The following is a 12,799-nucleotide window of genomic DNA, read 5'->3' on the forward strand; positions in this document are numbered from 1 at the left end:
ACTATAGAATACCTTGCTATTATTAAATTGTACGCCTGCATAAAATTGTTTTTAACAAGTGTCATGAGTTTTTTTTTTTTGTACTTTGTTATAGACTGATCATCAAGCATTATTCATAAATAGGTGCAGTTGTATTAGCCTATCATTATTTTTCTGATTAACTTTTAGAGGAAATGTTCATTTCGGTTATTTTATTTCTCCTAACCAACAACTGACGGTCGTTAAGCCATTATTAACCGACAAGATTATGTAAAATTACAATTAAATGAAATTTGAATTGATACATGGCTGTGACCCAATAAAAATACCTAAATTTGTTTTCCTGGGATTAAAGCCCCTTTTCTTGACAAAAAGTGTTTCCAAAATTATTTTTGCGACATTTGAAGTATCGATATAGAATTTATGTGCTAAAGTTAAACAATACTAATAGATAATGTCGACACGTGAGAAATTGTATCGATAAATGGCATTTCCATCAGCTATATCGGTAAAAACGTTTGAAGCTCTAAAAAGTTTTTGTAAAAAATCCTTGGATGGAAACCTGGCTAGTGATGCTATATAAGAACCATTTAGGTAGAACTGTGAAAAGGTTCCATGGATGTTAATGGTTCTTCAATAAAGAACCTTTATTTTTAAGAGTGTAAGTCCATCATGAAGGTAAATTCAGTGTTCATAGAGATCTTTTATAAAAAGTGTAAATAAAATATATAGTGACTGAATTGTTTATTGCTGAATATTTTCTGAAAATGTTTTTAATCAACAAACATGGACCTTATAATCTTGCATAAAACTGCAGACAGGCCTGTTGCACAACGCACACCCTCCTCTCCAGTAGAGGGAGATTAACACAAACCATTACTTTGTGTGTATGTGTGTGTTTGCGCGCAACGCGTGTGTGTGCGTTTATATATTCAGGTGGGGATTTAAACCTGAATACACACAAACTCATGGGGACTCGTGTCACGGTGGGGACCTGAATTGAGGTCCCCATGGGTACAAAAGCTTATAAATCATACAGAATGAGCTTTTTTTTTTTTTTTTCATTACGCCTGTGGAGAGTCCCCACAAGGATAGCTGACCAGACGTGTGTGTGTGTGTGTGTGTGTTACTGATACTCAAAAACACAATACAAACAGTAATACAAACATTAACAAATAAAAGGATAGACAGTAACAACAAAATAAAAAAAGGTTGTTAAATACATTACAAACTCCAAAACAAAAATTTGAGACTTACATATCATTAAAGAAAGGAAAAGAGTTACAAACAGATAAAAAGCCTTTTTAAAAAAAACAAAAAAACAATAAAAAGCGTTTTTGTTCTTAGACAGTTCATTTATGAAAACAAAAGAGAGTTCTGGAGTTTGAATATTTGCATCTGTGAATGTGGAATTTTGCAAGCAGCTAAATCAGATTCACTACATCCATTTTTTAGACTGTTCTTAATCAATAAAACCCAGCACTACATCCTTCCAAAACAGGACACGTTCATTATACATTTGACTTCTAATGAAACCTAAAACATCTTGCCCAAATTTCTTTGTAAATGGACAGTTCCAAAAGAGATGAACAACAGTTTCAAGAGAGTCATCACAAAATGAGCAACTAGAGAAAATATTTTTTTTTCATGTAATAATTAGCATTTCAGCTTTCAGTACTATTGACTAGACTGTGACAGGACTGAACTTAATATGTTTTATATTTATTTTTCTGTGGGTGCTCTCCATTTACACTGAACAGTCCTGAACGTTATATGTCCTCCTGGACATTAGGATTTTATTGTAACCACAAAATATTTTTATATATACCAAAGAATACTGCCCATGAAAGAATATAGGGAATTTAGGGAATAACTATTCCCTTTACCTTGTAGCACCCAAACTACAAGCTTAACATGAGGCTCTATTTTGAGTTTATTCCCATGGCAAGTTTTCTTATCATGTGATTTGGAATGACTAATTTCAACAGCTCACAGTTATAGTGCATGTCCCGGTGCACACTAACATAAAAACACACTGTATCCAGAGCTGTTTTTATCTCACCTGCCCTCACATAGGGGTAAAACGATTATAGTTATATTTTTGACATGAACTTTTTTTTAGCAATAGGGCTTTCTTACTTAAAAATTCAGCAACAAAATACAAACAGTTAAAAATGTCAAAATATTTGTGGGGTAATATGGTGATGAAATAAATAAAATTACATAAACATGTGGTTACAAACTGATACTTGTGATTTTTAGCCCTGTAATTTTTATTTTGTAAAGATAAAAAATATTCATTGAGGATTCCACATCCACTTTTTCTGTCTTTTTCCATAAACTGGAGATGTGCTCTTAACACAATGGGTTCTTTTGTTCACAGCACTACAGGATACAAATGTTTTGTGATGGTTCCTTGTGCCAAAGCCTCTGTAGCTTTTCACCCTGGAAACTCAAAATGATTTAATGATCATGTCACATATATTTTGCAAAATTTGACTCACATTCATACAAGAAACAGAGAACTGTATTTGTGCTACTTCTAAATATTATAATTTAAATAATAATTCATTTGTTGATGATTCTATTAATTAGTAGGTCCATATCAGTGCTAAAACATTGAATGCCATTTTATTTTTAAGTAAGGAAGAAAGGAAGGAAGAAAGAAAATTGGAATCTTAGCCTACATTCCCTTTGCCTTTCTCCTCTTTTCTTTGATCTTCTTGAGAAGGAGCAAAGGTATTGTGTAAGTGTCAAGTCAATGTCACACTAGGAGATGCTAAAGCTTTAACCATGACTTTTCCTCCTAGTCCGAACATCATGACAATCCATCTCTTTCATCCATGGGAAAAAAGTAGGTGGAATACAGTCCTAAAAATAAAAGTCACAAATAGAGCTAAAGAGCATTTTACAGCCTATAGTGCCAATGGAGAACCTCGTTCCCATAAAGAACTTTTTATTTGAAAAATGTGCTGGTGATTTAAACAACCCAGACACAAATACTCTGAAGAACCTGCATTTTGAATCTATAAATGTAACAACAATAGTATTTTAATCTCCAAAGAACCGTATAAGTTAAGTCAAGAGCCCTATGCAATGAAAAAGTTCTTAATAAAAGCCTATTATTATTATTACTATTATTCAAAGGTGGTATTACAGCAAAGACCATATAAATAATTAAAAATGATGTCTACTTAAATTAAATTAGTTCAATGCATTATGAAAATTGTTACTTTTTTAATTAAAACTTCTTAATGGCTTCCTGTCCACATACTGTCCTATCTAAATAAAGGCATAAAAATGACAAAAATAAATCTAGGAAAAAAAGACATAACTTTTCTAGCCAATCACCATGTGACTAATCATTCTGAAGCCACCATTAAACCATAATAAAATCATGTCATTGAGAAGCAAGAGTCAGAAAGGGCAAATCTTATTTCTCATGTAAAGAGGACGTTTACATAAATGTTTTAAAGGAACACTGGCAAAAACAATGCCCTATAAAAAGGTCAGAAAGAGGGTGGAAAATATTCCTATAAAACTAAATATTGAATGTTTTTGGCACCCATACGCTACTCACATTATAAGTGGGCCTCAGGGAGAAAAATGAACATTCTTTGGTAATTGTGTCATGTTATGTTCCTCAATTGCTCTGATTCAGTCACTGAACTACATTCACCAGGATGTCTTGACTTAATTTCCGTTTTAGATTGTAAATCAAGACCGCTCTTTCAGATTTGTCCACAGTCAGTAAGGCACAAGGTCTTCTCTGTGATTATAGACTACATTCTGGGCTTGACTACTGTAATAAATGGTGCATGCTGAAAAGCGTGAGGTCAGTATTTTGTGTAATTGACATCCTTACCAGCTCTAGCGTTGCCTACGCAGCCTTCATGCAGCTAATACAATCACATCCCACGAAATGAAATTCCTCTCGGGTCACACTGTGTCATTGCTTCCAGTCCTGTGAATACAGAGTCTGTTCCCTCTTCTAAACTTATGATATTATTTTGGTTACTATAGCAATAAACAGTGTGGAGGTACACAACATGTCTTAATGTTCAGCTGCCATGCTGAAAAAGTCAGCTAACTGGTCCAGGTAGGATTGTGATGGTTTGGTGCTGCAGATGGACTAGATTCAGTTTAACAGTAAAGCTAGTTGACCATGCAGTACTGTTCTTTATGCTAGTTGGTTAAGCAGCCTGGTACAACATAGAGACATCAGCACAACAGCATCCCAGTGTTTCTGAAGCTTTCCTTGAAATTATATATGCAGTTTAGGTTGCACACCATCAGAGAGGCTCTGGTTGCATAGAAATAAAAGAAAGGAAATTGCATAATGTTTCCATAGAGTCTGTTAAAACCGTTAAAATACATTTAACCGAACTTGAAAAAAGTATCTTACGCTCAGCAAAGCTGCATTTATTTGTTCAAAATACACTGATATTGTGAAATATTACAATTTAAAATAACTTATTTTTTTATATATAAATTAGAAAATGTCATTCCTGTGAATTTTCTGTCTTGAGTGTCACATGATCCTTCATAATCATTTTAATATGCTGATTTGCTGCTCAAGAAACAGTTCTTATTATCATCAATGCTGTGCTGCCTATATTTTTGTGGAGTGATACTTTTTTATTATTTTATTGTTATTATTATTTTTATTATTTTTATGAACATAAAGTTTAAAGGAAAAGCATTTGTTTGAAATATAAATCCGTTTTAAAATTATAAATGTCTTTACTGTTGTATTCCTTTGCTGAATAAATATTTTAATAAATCTAGAAAATCTATAAATAAATCTTACTGACCCCTACACATGAAAAAATTATGAAATTGAGAAAACACATACTAAAAGCGACTAAATGTCTTCATAAATGATAAACATTTAGTGATAAAGGTTAATATATAATTAGTAGAATTTGTTTGTGTGTGTGTGTGTGTGTGTGTGTCCTTGTATTCCTTACATTATGGGGACTAAATACTAGTAATTTTTTGATGTTGTAGGGACATTTTTGGTTAATATAGCTTATAAATCATACAAAATGATCTTTTTTGAAAATCTAAAATAGCAGAAAGTTTTGTGTGAGGGGAAGGGTGGGGGTAAGGGGATAGAAAATACAGAAACTACAAACACAACGTGTGTGTTTGTGTGAGTGTGTCAGGAGTATAAGAGTTTATGATGTCAACATCAAATACCTGATTATCCCTGGCATCAATTTACAAGACTTAATGAGATTTAAATCTCGATGAGTTTCTGAAGGTAATAAATATAATTCTTGAGAACTGAAAAGCCTGTCAAAGCTTTCAATAGCAACTCAGTCAAGTTAGTCAGTAAAGACTGATGAGAATAAGAAAGGCAGCTGTTTCCCATGTTTAGATGAGAGACACTGACTTTGAAGATGTGGAAGTTGATCAAAGAAATTTCAACAACATCAGAAACGTTTAAACAATCTCATGTTAGTCTACTGAGCCATCAGGAGGCTGGGAAACACATCTGTCAGTATTTGTTTGTATATCTAATGAAAACAAGAGTTTTCTATAACAAATCCAGGAACTGACTGCTCCTTTGAGACCATACTCTCACATGTTGCTCCACTAACATATATCATGTTTATGTTATGAACTTGGGTAAATACAAATTCAGTATTGTGGACCAATTAACTGTTCCCCACTATACTGATCTGATCACTGGTAAAATCTTGTTCATGCTCTCAGTTAAGGCTGGAATACCCTACACGATTTTTGCCCAGCTTTTACTCCGATTTACAGCTGGAAGAGTCGATGCTAGTTGCCTAATGTTAAAATCTGCACAGATTTTAAAAGTCGTGTTGTATATTCCAGTCTTTACTGGTCTACCATGCTTTGGTGTTGCACGTTACCTGTAAACTTCTTCTGGGAACACTGTACAAACTACTGGCATATGCTGCAAGGCTTAAATTGAGTGAGTCCTTCTAAACTTGGCGTCTGTGTACTTAACCTAGGGCTGAGTTCAGCTGACATCTGACCTTGTCAGCAACACATTATGTTTGAGTTCCAGCCACAGTGCTTAACCTGGGAGGAATGAAGTTCACAAACATTAGGAGGGGTCACATATGTCACATAGTATATATTTCTTCAGCGATATCACCATTCGATGCATTATAAATGTAAGATCTTAATGCTGATTAATTATTACAAATAAACCCAAATTCCATTTTGGAACCCAAAATGGTTCTTCTATCACATCACTATGAAAACCCTCTTTTTGGGCCTTTATTTTTAAAAGTGCATTGCTATGTCCATATCATTCATTGCTAAATGCAAAACTCTTAATTTAAGTGCTCTTAAATTTGTTTATTGTCAGATGGCAAATCATCCAGATTTACAGTCGGAAATATGATTCAGGTGAAGTCCAAACTAAACAAATTGAAGCTCATTCCCTGAGCATGAGTTCTCCAATTAGTGCTGGGGCATGTCAGGTCGTCTGCATTCTCCAGCATTTCAGAGTATTTCCCACTAAACCATTATCATTTCAAGACCAGCTAATTGCAGCTTGTTGACAAGAATCACCCATTAATTTCTCACCTTAACAAAACGCTTCATCATGGAGACTTTTGTGGGCTGAAATATGAGAGCTTAAATGGACCGGGGTGAGGACTCTCGTGATGATAACAGGGAGAGCATGCTGATGAAGAATAAGAAGGACTCTTGTGGAGCAGGATGTTTTGTTCGGGACCAAAGACTTACAAAGATGTTTTGTCTGACACGGGATCTGTGCCCCTGATTTGTTGCATTGTTCCAGGGAGAGGTATGAGTGCCTTAAGGCAGCTCTGCAAGTCTCTGAAGGGACAGGATGGGGTTTTAAAGCCCCCTGGTGAAAGTCAAACAAGGCTTTTGCCTCCCGGGTGGTCCTTCGTGGACGTTATTCTTCAGTACTTTAAGTAGGTCTCTCAGGAGTTTGCTCAGTGTGGAACATGGATTCTTCATCTTCACAGTCTTTTGTCCCTAAGCATGTACTCTTGTCTTAAAAGCACCAGGGAATAAAGAGGAAATCATTTTAGCTTAAAAATGGTGGAAAGACAATTGGATTGATGGGACTGTTGACAGATACTTGGTTATTTGTTCTTGCATGTTGATGGAAAACACAGTAATATTAACTTTTATAACTCAAAATGGGAAATGTATAAGATGAACACAAAATTTAAGCTTGCTAAATCTGATCATGGCGCCCCAATATTTTCGGAATATTATATTAATATCAGTTTTCAGTCCTCAAATTTACCTGGAAGTGAATTGTTATTTTTAAGCCATTGGTTCCCAGGGAATTTCCAATGGATTTTTGGTTGTAGTTTTATTTTATGACATAGAGATGATAGATAAATAGATAGATAGATAGATAGATAGATAGATAGTTTAAAAAAATAATAGGCTAGTTTTCTTCAGCAAGGATGCATTAAATTGATCACAGGAGACATTTATAATATTGCAAAATATTTAGGCCTATATTTTAAATAACTGATGCTCTTTTGAACTTTCTATTCATCAAATAATCCTAAAAAAATACATATCATGGTTTCCACAAAAATATTTAGCAAAACAACTGTTTTCAACATTGATAATAATAAGCATAGACTGCTGATAAGCTGCTTACAATTCAGCTTTGCCATCCGCAATACATTATATCTAGAAATATATTAAAATAGACAACATTTATTTTAACAGAAAAACGGAAATAATATTTCACTACTTTCTTTCTTTCTTTCTTTCTTTCTTTCTTTCTAATGCAGTCTTGGTGAGCATAAAAATTTCTTTCTACCACAATAAATTGATTTAGCCTACTTCACTAATCAAACAACAGTAACAATTTGTTCGCAAGTCAGCAACAAAAACTAGCTTTCCAGTTTGACTTACAAGGTGGCATACAGCTTTAACGCTACAGTAGCCTACTTTAACTGCGTGTTTTGTTTCCCTACAGTGTATTGTAGGTAGATATTCTCTACTTGTGCATTTCGTCGACAATCAGTTTGTAAATATTTTTTTTACAAGAATAAACATTTTTCACATTTCGTCTCAATAAATAACGGTGCAACATGAGAGAATTCGTGGGCAACCCCGGCATGTGCTGTAACTCACAGCCAATGATGATTTAAAAACATATTTGTTGAGAGATTGAACAGCCGAGCTGTTTATGGGGTCACTGCACTAAAACGGATTTGAAAGAGTGGAGACCATCGCTTCTCAGAGATTTTTCGGGGTCGGATTTCAGCAGTCCGTAGCGCTGTTTAGTGCTGAGACTGAGGCAGTCTTTGTTCAGTCAGTCTGAAGTGAGAGACTGGAGAGTCAGTCAGGAGGAGAGAAGTGAGAGAGGACAGAGAGAGAGAGAGAGTGGGTGACAACTCTCTGGAAGTGTTGATATCCACGTTTTTGCACTAATCTTATGCTCAAACTGCTGAGGAAAATGAAACTTTGGTAAGTGGATGGGATGAACAGATAGTTCATCATGCAAACAGTTGTGCATATGTTGTAGTGTATTTGCGTATAACATCACTGCATTCGTTTAGGCTACTGTCGTGGCTCGTCGGTGCGCATCTCGCCTTGAGTTATCGCTCATCTGCGCTTCATGTGATGGAAGGTAGGTGAATGCTTTTAAATATTTAAAACACTTTTTAAGTCAACTTTTATTAGTGCATTGACATGGTGTACGCCACTGGGTTGCACTGAAATGCAAAACGAATTTTGCACAAGTATGTAAAAAGTGAGTAACCTACAATACAGTTATTTATATGAGGAGCTATTTCTATGACGTGACCCATAAAATATAACTTTAATTGATCCTGTACAGTATGTATTTTGGTTGATTTAGTCACATTCAATACTATATTTTACTTAAATCTAAAAAATTTTAAGATATCTCCACATTGAGTTTATTTTAGGTCATTTGACAAAGTAGTTTTATGTGTGAATGGGGAAATATTAGTGTCAGGCCATTATGATAGATTTTTACAGAAAAAGTAGCAAATCTGACACCTGTAGGCCTTTATGTGTTGTAAAGAACTTGACAGAGTTGTATAGGCCTACAGGTAAGATGATGACTGAGGTGTCCGATTTGATATATTTATTATACTTATAGATTTTTATTGCTGAATTTAGAATAGAGAGCATAAAATGAAACCAGCCTTTCTTAAGCTTTAATGAAGGGCTTTACTTGTAGATCTCATGATCATTTATGGTCACTTGGCAAACTTCTAATCAGATCTTAAAATACCTTGGAGATGAATAACTTTATTGAGCTCATATGTGCATGTGATTTCAAATTTAGATAGATGTCTATTTCAGGTATTTGTCCAATATTCAAATTATATTATAAAGCAAATGTTTCTGTTATTTTATTTTTGGTATAAAGTTGGTGTTTTTGTTTGTTTAACTCAAAATTACATTTTTGATAAGTGGACGAGTAGAGGAGATGCACTGTGAAATTCTAATGTTCTCTCCTCCAGGCTTAGACATTGTGATTATCTAAACACTGTCTTTGTATTATGAGTTTTTTTATGCTGTAAGTGTGTAGGTTTAAAGGAACTTTGTGTGTCAGTCCTAAGGAATCACTTGCAGAGGTTATAGTGCATCTGCTCTACCAACCATTTAACAGCATCCTTATAAAGAGCAAACTGTGTCTGCTTGTCATCAGGTGTGATTTGGCTGCCTAGAGATTCAGAATTAGGTGACATGCAGTAAACATTATGTTGTGTGATGAGCCCAGTGTTGTCGTTCATTGTTTGTGGGCACCAGTAGAACAGGCCGGAGTGGGCAGGTGACCTCTCTTTTAGATATATTGTTGCGTCTGATTACATTGCTGTCCAAAGCTTGGAATAGTTTCATGGCCTGCATTTTTCAACACAATTATGTGCTCAGATGTCTGGAGTGGCCAAAAATTGAGGGATAAACTGTTAGAATAAAGTCAATCCTTCATATCCTCTCTGTGCTGGTTAGTTAATGAGCTCACTGTCTTCAAAAGGCAATCATCCAAACAGCATGACAGCCATGTAACTTGAGATGCTCTCCACTGACCTGAAGAGCTCCATCAGTCCGACTTTGTATCTTTTTTTGTGAACACTCATTGTTTGGTTATATTAGTCCATAACATCAACTGATTGTAATGTTTGCAGTTTTTAATGTAAAGTAGTATAATTAGTATAATCTGCTGTTAAAAAGTACTATTGTGAAATATTATTATTTAAGATAACTTTCTATTTTAATCTATTTAAATTGTCATTTATTCCTGTGATGCAAAGCTAAATTTTCAGCATCACTACGCCAGTGTTCAGTTACACGATCCTTCAGAAATCATTCTAATATGCTGATTTGGCGCTCAAAAACATTTCTGATTATTAGCAATGTTGAAAAAAGTTGTGCTGCTTAATATTTTTGTGGAAATCGTAATACTTTTTTTTAGGATTCTTTGATGAATAGGAAGTTCAAAAGAACAGCATTTCTTTTTTACATTTGATCAATTTAATGTATTTTTCTGAATAAAAATATTAATTTCTTAAAAAAAAAAAAAAAAATTATTTTACTGACCCTGCTGTAGAACCTGTTGTAGTGGTTGGCTTTACCATAAATAACAGATTCGTGTTTGCTGGGGGTTGTCACTTTATTTCTACACAATAGTGTAGAATTGAACATTAACCAAGATCAATATTGTGTTATATTGTGTTAAATATAGTTATTTTGTGTTAACTGAAGTATTACCAATTTTATGGTAATATGTAGCTCTCAAGAATATATAAATAGAAAAAAAAATTGAAAATTACACTGAAAGCTGAAAAAAATAATTCTATCTGATCATTGGCTTGATTGAGTCCTCAGATAAAAAGGGCTAAATTAATAATAGAAAAATAAGCATATTCAAATAAGCTGCTTAACATGTGCTTATTTTGTGAGTGAAAGCTAAGAACACTAAGAAAAAGAGAGAGTGTGAGATGCTGTTGTATCCGCATTCTGTTCATGATTTTAAGTAAGTTTATTCGACCTAATTTCTCTTCCAATTTGGTTATGCTGAATAGTGTTTAGATCTCCTCTTCTGGAAGCCTTTAACTGAAACCTATTTAGTTCTTGTTCAAAAACATAGAAGTTTGTCTCATTGTAGCCTACATGGGCTGATCTATCCCATATACCTTATAATGAAGGTAAGATTAAAAGTAGGCTACTAATATAGTAGTAATAGAATATTTGTTAGGAACTGTCTAACTTTTTTAGTTACTAACTTTTTTAGCTACTGATAGCCAAATACTGTTTTCTGTTTACCTTTGAAATAACTCTGATATCCCTTAAAGATAAGTTGAGTTGTTTCATATTCTGTATTTTTGGTATTTGAGCCCAAAAAATAGACTTTGAATATGTTATGTGTTGTGTTTGAAGCTCAGCTTCAGAACTGAAACTGTCTGAGGAGCGATCAGACACTCTTTTTGACACAAAAACCGGTCTTTGGACATTTTCCCACTAATCACCGTATTCTTTTCAGCATGAGATTTGCATTTTATTGCAGATTATTGAAGCGAAAGCTGGTTCAGCTGCTGCAGTTTGATTCATTCCTGCACTGCTCATTGCTCATACGTGACTTTATCTTGTTACTGATGTTGTAAGCTGTGCAAAAATGGTCATTTGTATGTTGGTTTTTTTTCAGTGATTTTCTTTGTATTTGTTGCGCTAATTTATGGATTCATGTTTGCTGTGGTTGTCACTTTATTTCTAAATTCTTCATATTGGGAGGAAGGAACCAGAGTATGTGAGCAGAGTGGAGCGGCAACAATTTCCCCTCCACGCTCCAAGCATTCAATAATCAATCTACTTCAGCTCCGCTCCGGGTTCACCATTTCCCACTCCCGCTCCACTCCTCGCTCCACTGATCAGAAACACCGCTCCCCCTTCGCTCCGCGGCTAAATTATTTCACTATGTTTGAAAAATCAAAGTTCTGTTCAGAAATTATATTAAACGAAACATAAATGCATAATACTAAAAGAATAGTTTTAACATGGTTTATCGGAACACTACAATTAGCCCAAGTCCATATTAAATGCTAACATTAGTCTACCTTCGAGCTCTTCCCTGCTGCGAGAACACCTGCCTGGGAACCCCTCTACATTTAACAAAGCTGTCATATTGAAAGTGTCATTTTTAGCCAAGTGGCAAGTGAAATATGAAATATAATGTTTGTATTATTGTCTATCTACCATTTTTGACTGATATGTGATCATTGTTGTGGTTTGTGGCTTATGCATGCCAAGCTTTGCTCTGTGGGCTCCGTTTGTTTCCTCAAAAAAATCCCTGGTTTGATCCTTCTGAACAAAATACTGCATTAGACCAGATCACCTTAGATGAGTTAGTTGCATCTGTCCTTTGTTTCCTTCATCAAGTCAGATACTGTAATATGCTGAAAAGCACATTGACCCTAAAAGTGACTTCATCGTTGTACAGGAAGTTCCGCTCCACCGTTTTTCTGATATACAATACATCCATTTAGCCCTTACAGTGATATATTACACACATTGGAAAATTCACAGCATGGAAAAAACACATCAGCCCTCCAGCCCCCCAGACCAGACCAGGGTCACACTGAGTTTGAGAATGGTCTGAATGGACAGCCGTTGTCCACTTTTGTGTTTTCTTTCTGTGTCACCTAACTAGTAACTAGGGCTTGTCAACAGTGTGCTTGATTACCTAATTTCTACAGACAGTCAGTCCTGCACACACTGTAATCACCCTGAAAATAAAGGTATGCATGTTAGTGTGAGTTTGCAAGTGTGTTTGTATATGAAGTCACAATAGGGAGTAAAATCA

At 34.8% G+C, this 12,799-nt stretch overlaps 1 protein-coding gene across 1 annotated transcript in view; it reads left to right on the forward strand.

Annotated features, from left to right (window-relative positions):
• Nucleotides 1-8,257: 8,257 nt before the first annotated feature.
• The window catches only part of LOC107722600 (collagen alpha-1(XVIII) chain-like), a 44,460-nt gene continuing 39,918 nt past the window's right edge, over nucleotides 8,258-12,799 (forward strand). Inside the window, exons 1-2 of the mRNA XM_016531028.1 lie at nucleotides 8,258-8,433; nucleotides 8,526-8,596. Coding sequence (XP_016386514.1) covers nucleotides 8,402-8,433; nucleotides 8,526-8,596 — 103 coding nt within the window. The 5' untranslated portion in view covers nucleotides 8,258-8,401. The remainder of the gene's footprint in view (nucleotides 8,434-8,525; nucleotides 8,597-12,799) is intronic.

Source organism: Sinocyclocheilus rhinocerous, unplaced genomic scaffold (assembly GCF_001515625.1).
Source record: "Sinocyclocheilus rhinocerous isolate Xijiao unplaced genomic scaffold, SAMN03320098_v1.1 scaffold541, whole genome shotgun sequence".
Classification (NCBI taxonomy): domain Eukaryota; kingdom Metazoa; phylum Chordata; class Actinopteri; order Cypriniformes; family Cyprinidae; genus Sinocyclocheilus; species Sinocyclocheilus rhinocerous.